Genomic DNA, 17826 nt, shown 5'->3' with positions numbered 1-17826 from the left:
ATTGCCAACTTCGAACAACAACCCGGAGAATCTCTTTATGAAGCTTGGGAAAGGTACAAGAGCTTGCTTAGAAATTGCCTACACCATGATCTTAATAGCCAACAAGAGGTCTCCATTTTCTATGATGGAGTCAATGTCACCACAAGGCAATTGCTCGATTCTCAAGGCCCGCTCACGACGAAGGCGCCCCCGGTAATCAAGGCGTTAATTGAAGAATTCTCTAAGCACTCTAGAGAATACCACAATCCAAGAAATGAAGTAAGTCGGGGGGCAGTGAACTCGGCAAATGATAGCATGGCGGCGGTGATAGCTCAGCTCGATAGCCTAGATAGAAGAATGACAAAAATGGATCAAACAATCCATGCTATTCGGGTTGGATGTGAGAACTGTAGAGGGCCCCATCTCACAAAGGATTGTGATTTGGATGAGAATGGAAACAAGAAGGCTCAAGTATTCTACTCAAGTGGCGATAGATACGACGAGAATTGGCGGAAACCAAAGAAGGAATGGCTCCCATACGAAAAATACAAGAAGGATATGGAGGAGAAATACAAGCAGAAGGAGAGGGTATTTTATCAAAAGGAAGAACCGGTAGTGGAAAAGAAACCCGATTTAGAAGAATTGTTCACTAGATTCATAGCCGCGTCCGAAAAGAGACATAATGATCACGATGCGGCAATACACGAAACCAGAAATATGCTAAGGAATCAGCAGACATCCATTCTCAACATTGAGAAACAGCTGGGACAACATGCACATCAAGTGAACGAAAGAAGACCGGGTCAACTTCCAAGTAACACCAAAAACAATCCGAGAATGGAGAATGTGAGTGCAGTGACCTCCAGCAATGAAGAAATTTTCACACATGCACAGAGGATCTCCAAGAGGAAGACAGAAAAGTCAGAAGAGTCGGCTCCAGCTAAACCCGACCAGACTCGCCGAGTCCCTCTAATGGACTCGACGAGTCCATGCGTAAATGACAAAACTGTCATTCCCTTAAAGCCATATAATCCCCCTTTGCCATTCCCAATCAAATCCATGCCTGTGGAAAAAGTTTAAGCTTATAGAGCCTTTATGAAGCATGTTAAAGCCCTACAAGTCAATGTGCCATTTGTAGAAACGATGCTCAAAACACTCAAGTACTTCAACTTACTAAAAGGTCTCTTTGCTGCTAGGAAAGACTTGGCTGAAGTCGCAGAGATAATATTGAGTGAGCTACCCGAAAAGAAGGGCGATCCGGGGAGTATCATAATTCCGTGCCAGTTTGGAAATGCATTTGTCACTCAAGCGTTGACCGACTTGGGTGCAAGCATCAATCTGATGCCTTTCTCTTTCTTTAAGAAGCTGAATTTACCGGAGCCAAGACCGGTAAACATGAAGATCCATTTGGCAGACAAGACAACAATTCATCCACTAGGCGTTTGTGAGGATCTTCTCATTAAAGTCGACAAGTTCATATTTCCAGCAGATTTTGTGGTGCTTGATATGGAAGAAGACCCCGAAATTTCGATTATTTTGGGGAGGTCATTTTTAAACACCGCATGTGCTTTTAATTGATGTATGTGAGTCTACACTAACGTTAAGAGTAGGAGACGAGTCAGCAATATTTAGAGCTGTACCAGAAGCCAAGCAAGAAGAGGAAAGAAAAGAAGAGATCTCATTTATCTATTTAGATGATGAGATACTACAAAAAGAACTTGCACTTTTGCAAGAAGAAGATCCAAGCAAGTTTTTGCTACCTTCTGGAGAGGATGGGGATGTTAACAAGGACTTGGAGGAGATAGAAACGCTACTGGAAGGAGCCAACTCGGAAAACACAGTGGAAATGGTGAAATACGATCCGAATCGCCGAGTCACTTTACTGGACTCGACGAGTCCAGTCGAAATTGCCAACAACTTGGACGACTTAGATCTGCTTGTTGCTAGTTCTCTGCATATTCTGGACTTGGATATTTTTCCTCATTCTCTAGAAGAACAAACAGCAGAATGAGAAATGGACACGGAAGTTCAACATGTCCATATAGCATGTCTTGATGCAATTCCGCTTGAAGATGGGGTAAGCACAGAAAAAGAGGAGAAGGCAATGGATAGGAGAGTGGAGGCTGATCAACCTTTCATTACCAAACCTAGAGCACGAACTTTGACAAAATATGAAGTAATTAAGTTTGATGAAAAGGAGGTGCAAGAGAAGGTGAAAAAGAAGGGGGTGAAGAAGAAAAAGAGGAGAAGAGAAGCCCAAGTAGCTGAGGATGATGCTGTAAAAAAGAAGAGAGAGGAATTAAAACGGACTTACAAAAAGAAGATTCATGCTTATAAGACAAAGCACAAACCACAAAAGATTAGGCGTGCATTTCCGATGCTGGAAGATGACGAGACAAAGATGGGAAGGAGTCCAGCTAACGACTCCTTAAAAAGAAGCGCTTGGCAGGAGGCAACCCGTTATTTAGAGTTTGCTTTCTTTTACCTTTTTAGTTTTGTTTGAATTTATTTTCGTTTTTTTTAGAATTCTAATATTCCAATTCGTCGGAAATGTTTGCTTGAGAGTGCGTATGGACTAAGTGTGGGGTGGAATAAATTTTCTTTTCTAAATAAATGGCAAAATTTTGTAATTTTTAAATTGTGTGCATGAGACTCGCCAAGTCTGACCATGACTCGACGAGTCTATTCAGATTTCAGAAGAAGGATAAAATCGCGACCAGACTCGCCGAGTCTGAGCCTGACTCGACGAGTCAGTTTTATTTACGAAAAAAAATAAAAATATTTTTTACAATTGGTAATTAGGGTTTTAACCCTAATGAAATCAGTTTTTTTCACACTTCACTTGCCGTGCGCCTCCCTCCCAACTCTTTCTCTCAAGCATTCATTATCTTCTTCAATTGTTCTTCAAGTTTTTCAATTTCCATCACAAAAGGTACTGAATTTCTTCCTAATTTCTGTTAAAAGCATGGTTTTTAGATGATCTAGGGTAACAATTTCATATAATACCCGATTTTGAAGTATAGTGAATTTATAGGGTTTCGATTTTACATCAATTATGTTGTTTTTGATGGTTATTTTTCCTTTAATACATCTTAGGAAAATCCCTGGACAAAACCCTTGAAGTAATTTTGAGATTTCATGGTTGAATTTTGACCGACTCGCCGACTGACTCGCGTAGTTCTTGCGACTCGCCGAGTCGATTCGGGGACCCAAGCGTGATCTGTTTGATGATTTTCTGTGTTTTCTGTGTTTTATGTTCTTTGTTTTGCAGGGAAAATGTTTCAAAGGGGACAAGGTTCCAGTGGACGCCAAGGAGATTTTCCTTGGTTAAATTTCCCTCAAATCGAATTCGCTTCAACTAGGACGAGGTGGAAGAAGAAATTAGTTAAAGTCAGAAAGAAAGACATTTACGTGCCCAACATAATTGATTGGGGTTGGTTGCAAAGTGTGCATTATGAAGAAGAGTTGGCTCCTTATCTTTTAAAGGAGTTTACTTACGAGGGGGAGACGATGGTTTGCGATGGGTGGAGCCGGGTCTTTCGTATTCAAGAGCCGGTGTACCGGGAGCTTTGCCTGGAATTTTTCTCCACGGTATCTTTTCGTGGGGGAGATGACTGCTATCACCCGATGAGTGTCAGTTTCTGTCTTGGGAGCAAGTTTCATCAGTGCTCCGTGGTTGATCTTGCTTGTCGGATGGGTATTTATGACCGGTCATTGGTCTCGACTGCTATTTTCGGCGCATTTATGGAACGCTCTCACAAGGTGTTCCCCGATGGAATGATGAGCACGGGTTGGTGGAATACGATTCCCAACAAAGTGTACATTCCGAAGTTAGCCCAGGAGGGAAGCATTCGGTCGCCTACACACCGCCTTATTCATCGCCTTATTTCCACCACCATTAACCAAAGAAAGGATGATGACAAGGTTTCTAACCTTGATGTCTTTTACTTATGGAGCATTATCACACCCGACACTTTCTGCAATATTCCTTGGTGTTTGGCGTCATATTTGGCGGAGGGTGCGGTCAACAACCGCAAGACATCGAAGATTAATGGTGGTATGTTTGTCACACGGCTCGCCAATTCGTTTGGGTTGATGACCCGTGGCGCGTGGAATTTGATGACTATGATTCCTACCCCCCATTCAATCCCATTCTTTTTAGGAGGGCTAGGATCATTGAGGACTATGGTGGTGGTCATTATGCTATCCCGCATGATGATCCTGTTGTTGGTCCCGAGGCGCCGGGAAGGAGGGTCCGATCAGGGCGAGAGTGTGATGTAGAGGAGGAACCGCCGGTGATTCCGGTAGACAATGATGAAGTACCAATGGATTGGTACAATGTTGAGATGAGGCGGTTATAAGATCAAATGGCGCGGGGTATCAACTTTAGCAATCAATCCCACATTCGACTTTTTGACCACTTCAACATTGCGCATACCCATGGTGGTAACTTCCCATATATTCCGTCTTGGGAAGAGGTGATCAATGCGAGAAGGAGTGGCGCTAGTGGAAGTGGAGCGGCGCATGATCATCACGATGAGGAGGAGGATTAGTTCTTTGTGTTTTTATTAAACAATTTTTATTTTTGTTTTTGTTCTTATTTGGTGTGTTTTGGAATTTGTTACGACTTTTACTGTTATGCTTGATGTTTGATTGCCTTGATGATTTTCAGAATTGGATTAGGAGTGAATGCATAGAAGGGTTTACAATTGTAGAGGAAAGAGAGTTATAACGAGTGAAATAGAGTCAAGAAAGGGAAGCGTTAGAGTCAAAGTGTTGAGTCCGGTTCCTAGGGACATGAGCGAGTGAGTTTAGAAGTGATGAGAAATTTTGAAGATTTATTAGAGGCTAGAACAATTGCAGAATACCAATTTTTTTCGGTCCAGCGGTCTACTCGTCGAGTGCACTAAACTGACTCGACGAGTCGCCTTGTATTCTCACGTATTTGAACCTGTCCGCGCTTATACTCGACGAGTCGCATATATGACTCGACGAGTCATTCATTTTTATACCAAAAGGACTACTGATTTGATGCTGTTGCGTGTGCCACTTGACCATTTATTCTTCCATATCGATTCTTGAATATTTTACACTGTTTTCCCTGCATATTTGGAGCTACCACACAAGATTTTGATGCCCAATTCATGGATGAGCTGTTCCCATGGCTGAAGTCAATTGAAGTTGGAGCTGAAGAAAAAAGTATCAACCTATCGACTGCTACCCCAGGGGAGTTTGTTCCAATTCCCTCTATATTTGCATTTTTATTTTTTACATAATATGCAATGAGGGCATTGCATAAAATAAGTGTGGGGTAGGGGGTTGGTCACATATTAAAAAATTTAGAATCTTAATTTAGGCTAATTTTAAAAATTTGTTGCATACCAAAAATATTACTTAGGACTTAATTTAGAAAATTTTGGTAAAAGCAAATTAGGATTCCATGTTAGAATTGTGTTGATAATTGCATGAAAACCCAAATGTTTAGTTGAGCCTATATACGTTCTAGTGCATTTGTGGCTTCCTTATTCCAGTGAAATCATGGGATGCAATATGTTTAGCAGCCTAAACCTGAAATGTATTCAGGAAAATTATTATCGTTAGCCAATAAAGGTTGAGGTTGAGCGCCCCTGCTTAAGCATGTAGGTTTTTGTGTGAAAAAAAAGAGGTACATGTAAAAAAGAAAAAAAGAGAATTGCAAGAAAAGTTTGAAGAATTTTGGAGCAAATAAAGTGAAGATCAAAAGATCAAAATTCCAAAGAAATTCAAAAAGTTGAAGATACCAAGTGAAGAATTCAAAAGAGCTCTATAGTGGTATCATAAATTGTAATTCTAGATTATGTATGCTTGGGTTGCTCAACTAAAAATACCTTGAGGGTAAGAGGTTTTATGCGGATGGATTCGAAGGGTTGCATAAAATGAGCATAGTTCGGGGTGAGTGGGCGAATGTTTATGAGGATTGTGAGTATTTGGAGTATGGGGGTTATTAGGAAAAATTTAGACACAAATGTATGCATTTCGGTCTTGGCATAATGGTTGGGTTAGATTGGAGTTGTCATTAGTGATTCTAATGTTTAAAATTCAGTTTTGCTTGGGGGCAAGCAAAAGTCAAGTGTGGGGTATTTTGCTATGTGCATATTTAGTTCATATTAAGTATAGATTTTTATTCATTTATTAGCTAAATTATTGCATTTTGTGGACAAAAGGTACTTAAAAGTGTTTGAATTATATTTTCAATCCAAAAATGAAGCTCGGAAGCAGGAGAAGCGGTTGAGAGCTCAAGAACGGAACAAAGAAGAAAAACACTAAAAATAACACCTACTCGGCGAGTAGGGTCGACTACTCGGTGAGTCCAAGCGAAGATTCGAGAAGATAAAGACTCGGAAACCCAGAGACTTATCACAATACGAGGATTGAGAGATGGACTCGACGAGTCGATTCGCATAAATAAAGATAAGTCCTCAGAACGATTGGGGGGGGGGGATTCTGGAACGATTCTGGAGAGTTTAGCTGCGATTAAGAAGGCAGAAAAACCCTAGAAGACGAAGATACAAGCTAGAATCCAATTCCGAAGGAAGAATTGAGGCAAATTTCATCATTCTACTTAATCTTTTGTTTTGTCATTATGGTTAAACAATTAGACTCTATTTCTTTGCTGTTATTTACTTCAATTATGAGCTAAAACCTTTAGACTTCTGTTTGGGGATACAAAATTGATACTATGGTTTGATTGTTGGTAGGATTAATTCTAAGTTGGTGATTTTTGTTATTTTAGCTTGCTAAAGAACCTTGTGTGTGAATAATAATTAATTTTCTGTTAATAGGAAGATAATTGATTAGCATGAAAATCTATTGATTATCAACCTCATATGCTATGTGATCACTTTGTCTAGGATTAATGAACATGAAACTAGAGTTAATAAGAAAATTGAGTAAATTCATGTGCAAGGTTGTGTGATGACCGTCAACAAGAAGTTAATTAAAGACTAAATTAGTTAACTATTGCAAGTCCAAATTAACCCGAATAATTAATCTAGTAAATTTAATTAAATTAAACAACTGGCCACTGTTTAAGTTAGTTTATTTGCTAAGGATTAGTGTAGTGAACGCGAATCTAATCACTTGAATCGGTAACCAACAAAAGAGTTAATCCATTGCACCATTACCTTGAAATCAACCATAGGATCAATTGAGTTGAACTAAACAGAAGTTCCTTCCCATTATTGAATCTAGTTAATTCTTTGTTTTCTAGTTTTTAAATTGAGTAATAGTTAGCAAGTTTCTAGTCTTGTAAAACTAGAGAAAACTCCTACTTATTAATTAATTTAGATAAAATTAGTTTTTAGTTTTAATTTACCGTTCCCTGTGTTCGATACCCTACATATTTAACTATACCACAATTGATAGGTCCACTGCCTTTGTGTGTTTATTTTATAATTAAAAGTAGGTTTAAAACTAAGTGAGTTTGCACACATCAGCTAGGTATTCCTATTAGGACTAGAGTGGCCTGATTTGTCATGCCTTAGCCTAGGAGATTACTGCTACTATGAGATGCTTCGAGAGTGAGTAGGTAGCAGTGAGGAGCTTATGAGAAGTCTACCGAAGGGTAGCCTATGCTTAGCGAGATATAGAGCACTTTTGATCTGGGTAGCCTATGCTTAGCGAGGTATAGGGCCCGTACTACTGAAAACACCGGATCAATGTATAGTCCAAGTAAGAATCCTTAGGGTACTAAGGAACAAGTAGGGTTGAGTTATCGAGTGCGAGTATACTCGACCGATTCTCTAATATTTTTATGTTGTATTTCAGAGACATCATGGTTGGGACATGCCACAGACCAGAGACGAGCGGCGTGAGTGACGAGGAGCTTCGTCAGATGATCCACGATGAGGTGGCTGCGGCTATCCACGCAGAGATACCGGAGATGTTTGGGTCTATCAAGACCACCTTGAGTGAGATGTTTGACAAGAGATACGCATCGGTTAATGAGTTTGTGGCTGCTGCAGCTACTGCGGCTGTGGCTGCTACTAGACCTCAGGGAGGTGACTCGTTGCTGTACCGGGAGTTCAGCAACACGAAGCCACCGGATTTTGATGGGATGCAAGATCTGATTGCTGCAATGAGATGGATTTATGATATCGATGGATTCTTCTACACCTGCTCATGTCTAGAGCATCTGAGGGTTCGATTTGCACTGAACCAGCTTCGCTTGGGAGTGAAGGACTGGTGGAAGTTTGTGACGGCGAACTTCACTATGGCAGAGCTTATTGTGGTGACCTGGGAGAGGTTCACTGTGATGTTTCGAGATGAGTACGTTCCCCCTGTGGAGAGGGAACGTTTAGCCCAGGAGTTCTTGTCCCTCAAGCAGGGAACTGAGTCTGTCACAGTGATTACGAGGATGTTTCATGAGAGGGCGTTGTTTTGCCCTGGGCATGTGTCCTCCGAGCAGGCACGTATGAGCCGGTACTTGAGCATACTGAGGAGGGATATTCGTGAGTTCGTGGCGAACTCGTCATATCAGACATTTGCTGAGCTCCAGGCAAATGCCTAGAAGAGGGAGATTGAGCTGGAGACTCAGGTCAGGGAGGAGGCCGAGTCTTAGAGGCGGGACAGACGACCGACACAGGCTCAGCCGGCCACCAAGCGGACAAAGCCTGCTGATTCAAGATCTGGAGGTCTGAAGGGCCGCACTAGTGGGAAGTGCTGCAGGAGTCACGAAGGGTTGAGCAGAGCTGGGGTATGTTACAAGTGCGGGAAGGATGGGCATTATGTGACGGATTGCCCCAAGGGATTTACAGTTTGCTTTCATTGCAACTAGACCGGCCATCGGAAGGCCGAGTGCCCACAGCTGCTGTAGGGATCAACACATGGATCTGAACCTGCTGCTAGAGCTACCAAGACGCATCCAGTGAAGGCTAAGGCACCAAAGGCTTACGGGAGAGACTTCCAATTGACAGCGGAGGAGGTCCGCGCAATGCCTGATGTTGTCGGTGGTATGTATTCTTTCATCTATTTATTTTGAATTTGAGATATTGTGCTTATATTATGGTATGTGTAGGTACTTTTCTTGTGAATTCAGTACCTGCGTTGGTGTTATTTGACTCGGGTGTGAGTTGATATTTCGTATCTTTAGCATTTAGTTAGCACATCAATATCTATCGAGAGGCATTGAGTCGACCTCTTCGAGTTTCCATAGCTGACGAGTAAGCAGTATATGCTACTGAGGTGATTTGGGGATGTGTACTTAAGATCTTCGGTGTTGAGTTTCCAATAGATTTGGTCCCGATTGCGATGAGGGATGTCTGTGTCATCCTAGGCATGGACTGGTTGAGCAGACTCGAAGAGGTTATCGACTGTGAGCGACAACTGGTGACCATACGAGACCTTAGTGGGGGAGTACTTATGGTGTACGGCGGGGGTACCCGTTCTGGGTCAGCGTTTTGTTCGGATGCTAGGGCGAGGCCGAGTGTAAAGCAGGGTTGTAGTGGCTTTGTGGCCTATGTGATGGACACACGAGTGGCCGCGGAGAGGCCGAGTTCGGTTTGTGATGTGCTAATAATACAAGAGTTCCCCGACATTTTCCTCGAGGATTTGCAGGGTGTACCTCCCGAGAGGCAGGTGGAGTTTCGTATCGATTTAATCCCGGGAGCGACGCCTATTGCCAAGGCACCTTATCGCCTTGCGCCGCCAAAGATGCAGGAGTTATCCTCACAGCTTCAGGAGCTGTTGGGGAAGGGGTTTCTTCGACCAAGTAGCTCACCGTGGGGAGCGCTGATCCTTTTTGTCAAGAAAAAGGATGGTTCACACCGGATGTGCATTAATTACCGGGAGTTGAACAAGTTGACAGTCAAGAAGCATTACCCCTTACCGAGGATCGATGATCTGTTCGATCAGTTGCAGGGAGCGTCTGGGTTCTCCAAGATTGATTTGAGGTATGGATATCATCAGATGAGAGTGCGTGATGAGGATATCCAGAAGACGGCGTTCAGGACTCGTTATGGGCATTACGAGTTCGTGGTGATGCCTTTTGGGCTCACCAATGCGCCGACATCGTTCATGGATCTCATGAACAGGGTGTGCAGGCCGATGTTGGATCGATCGATGATCGTGCTCATCATCGATATATTAGTGTATTTGAGATCCAGAGAGCAGCATGAGGAGCATTTGAGAGAGATTCTCGGAGTTTTGAGATCGGAGAGGCTTTACGCCAAATTCTCCAAGTGTGATTTCTGGTTATGAGAAGTCCAGTTCTTAGGGCATCTCGTCAACCAGAATGGGATATTTGTCGATCCAGCCAAGATTGAGGTTGTGATGAGTTGGGATGTGCCGAGATCCCCCACTAAGATCAGGAGTTTTCTTGGGTTGGCCGGCTATTATCGGAGATTTATCAGGGATTTCGCCAAGATTGTCGTTCCTCTCACCAAGTTGACCAAGAAGGGAGTGACTTTTCAGTTGGGGTCCTGAGTTCTGGGCCTCTTTTGAGATGCTTCGTCAAAAATTATGCGAAGCCCTAGTGCTATCTCTCCCAGAAGGGATGGAGGATTTTGTAGTGTATTGTGACGCATCGATATCGGGATTGGGTGCGGTGCTTATGCAGAGAGGGCACATGATAGCATACGCATCGAGGCAGCTGAAGCCTCATGAGACGAAGTATCCCACCCACGATTTAGAGTTGGGGGCTGTGGTGTCCGCCCTTAAGATTTGGCACCATTATTTGTATGGGGTTCGGTGTACCATATACACGGACCACAAGAGTTTGAAGTATTTGATGGATCATCCCAACCCGAAAATGCGTCGTAGGAGATGGTTGGATGTAGTAAAGGATTATGACTGCGAGATCCTGTACCATCCGGGCAAGGCTAACGTTGTGGCCGATGCCCTGAGCCGAAGGGCGAAGAGTGCCCCGATATGAGAAACTTGTATGAGGATGACAGTGATGACTCCGGTGTTGGATACCATTCAAGAGGCCCAGGCCGAGGCCGTGAGACCGGAGAACCACAAGAGAGAGCGGGTGATCGGGCAGAAACCTGAGTTCATTACCGATAGTCGGGGGCTTATGACCTTTCAGGGTCGGATTTGGGTGTCGTTTGGGGGCGGGGCACGTACCATTCTGATGGAGGAGGCACACAGGTCGAGGTTCTCGATCCATCCCAGGGCCACTAAGATGTATTTGGACCTGAAGAGAGACTATTGGTGGCCCTGTATGAAGAGGTATGTTGCGTGGTTCGTTGAGAGGTGCTTGACCTGTCGCAGGGTCAAGGCCAAGCACCAACGTCCACATGGCAAGTTGCAGCAACTTGAGGTTCCCCAGGGGAAGTGGGAACAAATTTATATGAACTTTATCACCAAATTGCCAAGGACCACGAGGGGTGTCGATGCAATTTGGGTGATCGTTGATCGGCTGACGAAGAGCTCTCACTTCCTTGCTATCAGTGAGAGTTGTTCCATAGAGAGACTGGAAGAGTTGTTTGTGAGGGAGGTGGTATTGCGGCATGGAGTACCGATCTCAATTGTGTCAGATTGAGATTTACGTTTCACATCCAGGTTCTGGAAGAAGTTCCATGAGGAGTTGGGTACGAGGCTGCATTTCAGTACCGCTTACCACCCACAGATGGACGGGTAGAGTGAGCGGATGATTCAGACGCTCGAGTACATGCTTCGAGCATGTGTGTTGGACTTTGGAGGAAGTTGGGGCACATATTTGCCGTTGTCTGAGTTTTTCCTATAACAACAACCACGATTCGAGCATTGGTATGCCTCCCTTCGAGTTATTGTATGGGAGGATGTGTCAGACTCCCATCTGTTGGGGAGAGGTAGGGCAGCGAGTGATGGACATCACTGAGATAGTGCTTCAGAGGACAGAGCAAATACAACAGGTCAGATAGAGGTTGTTAACAACTTAGAGTCGCCAAAAGAGTTATGCGGATAGGCGACGGTCTGAGCTCGAGTTCCAGGTGGGAGCTTCGTACTCCTAAATGTATCTCCTTGGAAAGGAGTGATCCGTTTCCGGAAGAGGAGCAAGCTGGGACCCCGGTACATTGGTCCTTTCAGGTTAACCGCTAGGGTGGGCAGGGTTGCTTACCATTTGGACCTACCTGCGGAGTTGATCCAGATACATGATACATTCCATGTGTCTCATTTGAGGAAGTGTATTGTCGACGAGACGGCTGTTGTACTGCTATAGGATATTCAGGTGTATGCGAGCCTGAATTACGTTTAGAGACCAATCACAATATTGGATTGGAAGATCAAGGTTCTGACAATAAGGAACTGCCCATGGTTCAGGTCCAGTGGCAACATCGGAGAGGGTGCGAGCTGACTTGGGAGCCGGAGTTGGAGATGCGGGAGCAGCATCCGAAGTTGTTTATGGCATGAGACTTCGTGAGCGAAGTCTGGTTCTAGTGGGGGAGAATTGTAACATTCTGAAATTCCGGTGCCTGTGTTAAACCCTTCTTCTTTATCAAGTTATCAACTTTAGCCCCTAGAGAAAAAAGTATGGCAATTGAGTACGCTGGGCGTACTGAAGAGTACGTTGCGCGTACTCATGCACCTATTTTGGACGCGGACTCGCCTGGGTATGCTGGACGTACCCAGGGTTATGCTGTACGTAGCTGGCCCATATGCAAAACCCTAATTGTGGCTTGAGGACTATAAAAGAATGATATGGTCTTGTCCCCAGCCACCATCCCCCAGAGAGAAACCCTAGGAGAGCAATATCATCGTTCTTAAGCTTGTGTGTGAGTGTTCTTGAGCTAGAAAGTGCCATTGTGTGATAGTGAAGAAGAAGAGGAGGTTCTTGTGGAGGCTAGAAGTTGGAGTGCAAGTTTAGATCTGAGTTCTACAGAGGGTGGAGCTTCACTTGGAGGTAAAAAGCTCAAAGCTTTCCTTATAATTTTTGATATGTGCTTCATGGACCAATTTTTAGAGTTTTTGGTCCAAAGGTGGAAACTTTATGAGCAAATGGTCTCCATAAGCTTAGATCTGCCCTATTTCAGAGTAATATGAGTTGTGGGTTCATAAAAATCCAATCTTTGACGTTAAGATTAAGTCATGCATGAGATTAGCGCTTAATGGGGAAAGAGGTTAGATGTTTGAAGTGAATGGTGACCTTTACAGCCATGCAAAGGCTTAAAGGTTTTGACTTTATGGCTTAAGAGGCATTAGAGAGCTTAGATCTGGAATATGAGCCTAGGTCTTAATAGATTCTGACTAAAAATGAAGGAAGTATGAAACTGGGACTTACGCTGGGCGTAATCCCATTACGCACCGCGTAGGGGGTCCAGTCCCCCGATTCTGGTTAGCCGGAGTACGCCCCGCGTACATGAGTTGGTACGCCCTGCGTACTGCTTGCTATTGACTTTCGTTGACTTTTAGGGTTTTGGTCAACAATTGGACTTTTGGGTCAAGGAGGGGTAAAATGGTCTTTTACCCTTCTATGGGATTGTAGATAGAGTAATATAACCTTTGGGATCTGTTATTTAATTTAGGAAATTGTTTATGTGGTTAGGCGGAGGCTAGATCAGTAATTCAAGAGCGAGATTATCCGAATTACTCGAGGTGAGTCTTCTCACTATACATTACCTAGAGTGGTATCTATATGCAGACCAGAGGGTCTTATGTGTATGTTTGTGCTTGAGATTTTGTATTGTGATATATGTATGCTATGTGTTGTATAGACCGAACCGAAGGGTCCAACGATAAAGACCGGACCGGAGCGTCCAACGATATAGACCGGACCGAAGGGTCCAACGATAAAGACCAGACCGGAGGGTCCAACGATATAGACCGGACCGGAGGGTCCAACGAGTTATGGGACTAGAGGGTCCCGCTGAGACACATCGACCGGAAAGTCGTACCGAGATATAGCCTCGAGTGGCGTATGTGTTGTATGTGGTATTTTGGGGAACTCACTATTAATTTATGCTTACTGTGCTATGTGATATGTGTTTCATGTACCAGCGAGGATCGCAAGAAGGTGTCGTTCATGAGTCGTACACACTGAGGGATTTTATGTATTGAGATCTTGGGATTTGTTTTATTCGGATAATATGTGAAACATTGGATTTTGGGATTTCCTTATGAATAAAATTATGTGTTAAAAATGAAAAAGTGTTTTGAAAATTTACGTTGTTACACACACGAATTGAGGTTTATAACCTATCGTGTTGACATATTCTTGTTTATGTGCCATTCCAGTAAAGTTACTTATGCAAATGAGTTCTACGAGTTCTCAATAGACTGCATAAAGGCAAGCATCTTTTTCAGTGAAAGTACATTGACTGGTATAGGTGAGCTGCTAAATAACATGGAAGCAATGTGTGACATCCCCATTTTCATGGCTAGAAAAGACTGATTTTGTTTATGATTTGTTTAAAAATCAGAGTAACATTTTAAATAAAACAGTTGTGGAATTTGTTCACATAATAAAAACATGATAAAGATTTATCAAGCATTTCCGTAGAAATGTATTTCATTAAAAACCTTAGGATGTCATGTTCGATACAGATCAAAAGCATAAACAGTACAATATAAGCCTTACTACATTTATTCATATCTACAGGCCTATATTCGTAATCTCTCATCCCATACATCATATCTATGCTCGTGCGCCACTACCTGTAATACAAGAAACTGAGTGGGTCAGGCTTGAGTGCCTGGTGAGCACATAGGGTTTTCAACCCAAAATAAATAAGTTTATTAATTTCATCAACTAGCAATAACCCAATTACCCGTTCCCGTTATCCTCACATTACGTCCCTAAAACACCTATCATAAGGGACCTAGACTAAGGATCAACATCGGGATGGACACTAATTCTAAGGGCATTCATCAGCAATACATGTCCTTAAGGCAACATGAGGGGGATGGAGTACACCGGTGAACACATCGTTCACAAACACCTACAAGTTGCGAACCTGCTAGCGTTCCACTAGACTGTCTAGAAGAGTCCGTGGTCGACATCCATACTCCGCTAGATGACAGAATCAACAACAACAACATCGAGGCCTCTCATCATTTTATCACACATCGTCTATTACATCTACCCATGTTTTACCCCAACATTTTTGTAGATATAAAATAAATATATAGTTTAAATCATTTAAAACATGTATAAAAATCTTTCATCAGCATAGACAACAAGTATTCAGACAATATGCACACATAGCACATAGTTTATATTAAATACTTCATATCTATGTGTAAGATGAAAGTAACTATGCACTCACCTGAAAAGGTGGTGACTTGGCACTCGGACAGCACTTCGTTACTCTTAACACAATTCTCCTTTGACAAAACCTAGTATCATTACCACTAGATTTTAGTCTAATATTCACCGAGACTAATTAATAGTCTAGCTATTATTACTATTATATAAGCGTTAAACAATACTCTTCACCCACTATGTATAGACAGGGATAGACATAAAACACTGGAGGGCATGACCATTTTGGCATATAACACTTCTGAAATCCAACAACCCTACGTGGACCTTCAAACCAGATTCCCTGTACCGCGAGTGGTTAAAAAAATATTATAACGACTCTTATATAACTCATAATAATAGCCCAAATAATTATTTTAAGGTCATAATAACGTTACTATAACTAATTAGAAGCTATATTAAAAATATTGTAGGCATAGCTCACTTACAGTGGGTTTTATAGGAAATCGGGCTTCACTTGGAGCAACAGTTCTGAACCGACAGACCCTTTTTCTCGGGACTCTGGGAGCCTCTAGGCTTCCTTCGGGTGCTATGGGGGTTTCCTAGGGTTTAGAGGGGGTTAGGATAGGCTAGAGAGAGAAAGTAGTTAGAGAGAGAAGTAAGAAAGGTGTGAAAATCCGAGAAACTTCTCACCCTTTTTATAGGCCCCAGCCTTGGACGTACGTTGGGCGTAGTCCTCGGCTACACGAGGAGCGTCGCTTGTCTCGGAACCACGTAAAGGGTCGGAACATTGGGCGTACCAAGCTGCAGACACTGGGCGTAGGCGAAGGGCGATGTGTCGTCATCTGAAGCGAGTTCATCAAACGGCTGGGATTCGACCACGTCATCAATCAAGCAACAGGCTTTGCAAATCCGAGTCTAAACTTTAAAAATTTGTATCTTTCGCATACGAGCTCCGTTTTCGACGTTCTTCATATCCACGCGTAGGCAGGAACGTACTCTACAACTTTTGTTTAGACTTCGTCGGCTAATTTTGAATTTATTTTTAAAATTATGTTATAAACAGGCCGAGACAGGGTTGGTCCGTTAAAAATCCATAACTTCTTCATCCAACGTCTATTTTTGTCTGTCTTTTTATTGTTATGCTAGTATTAGTGAGATCTTCGATTCTCGTTTAGGTTGTGTCGGTTAAAAATCGTTCAATCTAATATTCGAACTTCGGGTTCTACACTGCTAAGCCGAAACTTCGAAAAATCATAATTTCCTCATACGAAGTCAGATTTGGACGTTCTTTTTATGGACGCTTTTGGTTTAACATACTCTACGACTTCCGTTTAGATCACTAAGTCTAAAAATCGCTTTATCGCAAACTCACTGTTTACGCTTCCCGGTGTCGTGCCGGTTCCGTCGCGAAAATGCAACGGGTCATAACTTCTTCGTTATAACTCGGATTTCAACGTTCTTTATATCCTTGGAATCCTTGTTTCGACCATTACAACTTTATGTAAAGATATCGGGTTTCTCTAACACTTTAATTTTGATGCTTATTTTTATCCTTTATTTATTATATATTGTTAAATAAGTAAGAAGCACATAAATGCACATAATTCACATAATACTCAAATAATTCATTTTTGTTACTTCAAAAAGAGTTACAATAGTTGATAGACTATCACATCATTTATTAATGCATAGCCCCGAAACATGGGTGTTACACAATGGTGGGATCCTTGATGGCAAGAAATTAAGAAATGAACAAGTTTTGTCCATAAGAATTTGGATTTGTTACAAACATTATCTTATGGTTATGGTTATGAAAAATTCACATGGATAAGAACACATACACCATAAAATCTAAGTGTCATAAGGTTTCTCTCCTTCATGAAAAGGATTGTGAGGAAACGCTTTCACTAAGAAGATTTTAAGAAGATAGCGATTGTGTAAATTGCATTCTCAAATTCAATTATGATTACGTCATCCCTCTTCATAGTTCAAATTGTGAGATTTGGCAATTTGTTTAAACATTTAAGACTTATTGATATAAGTGTTGAAATTGTTTAGACACACATATGAGCTATCTAAGGGAAGGTGTATGAGTTTGAGAACCTTAGATAAATGCTTATCGAAGCATATCGTATTAGAAATATAAACTTTGGAAGTCAATAACTGTTATGTTCTATAAGTCCAACTGTTTTCTGAATACGTGACAAAGCTAGTGGGAACATAATGTTATGCTGGTATGGATATAATCATCATGTTAGTGGGACCATGATTATTATTTTAAGTGTTGCAGGTTAGCAATATTTATTATAGAAAACAAAAGGTTTCACTTTGCAAAGTTGTAGGGATTGAAAATTTGTTTTTCTATAAGTAAGGGAGAGAATATTATACTTCGTTTCAAAATCTAAAAGCTTGGATCGAGAGTTTTTAATCAAATTTAGTCAAAGGACATATATAGATGTTATGTTGAAAAGATTTAACATAAAGAAATTCTATATATGGAAATATTATAGCAAGAAATTGGTAAAGTATCACGTTTTTCATTATGAATCGTGTCCCATACGCTTCAAGTATAGGATCGATTACATATGATGTAACACTAGTCAAAAGTAGGTCAATGACAATCACATGTGATTATACCAATCATGTAATGTGATTTTGTTAAACTAGTAATGTAGTAAACTCAC

At 42.0% G+C, this 17826-nt stretch overlaps 1 protein-coding gene across 1 annotated transcript; it reads left to right on the top strand.

The window, feature by feature from the left end:
• Positions 1-1074: 1074 nt before the first annotated feature.
• LOC128133366 (uncharacterized) lies at positions 1075-1557 on the top strand. Its single transcript, XM_052770760.1, has one exon. The coding sequence runs from the start codon at positions 1075-1077 to the stop codon at positions 1555-1557; it is 483 nt and encodes a 160-aa protein (XP_052626720.1).
• The last annotated feature ends 16269 nt before the right edge of the window (positions 1558-17826 follow it).

Source organism: Lactuca sativa, chromosome 4, assembly GCF_002870075.4.
Source record: "Lactuca sativa cultivar Salinas chromosome 4, Lsat_Salinas_v11, whole genome shotgun sequence".
Taxonomy (NCBI): Eukaryota; Viridiplantae; Streptophyta; class Magnoliopsida; order Asterales; family Asteraceae; genus Lactuca; species Lactuca sativa.
Note: the sequence above shows the minus strand (reverse complement) of the source record. Positions and strands in the feature narration are given on the sequence as shown.

Coding starts and splice junctions, on each gene's coding strand:
- LOC128133366 (XM_052770760.1), top strand. CDS start 1,075: ATGAAGCATGTTAAAGCCCTACAAGTCAATGTGCCATTTGTAGAAACG.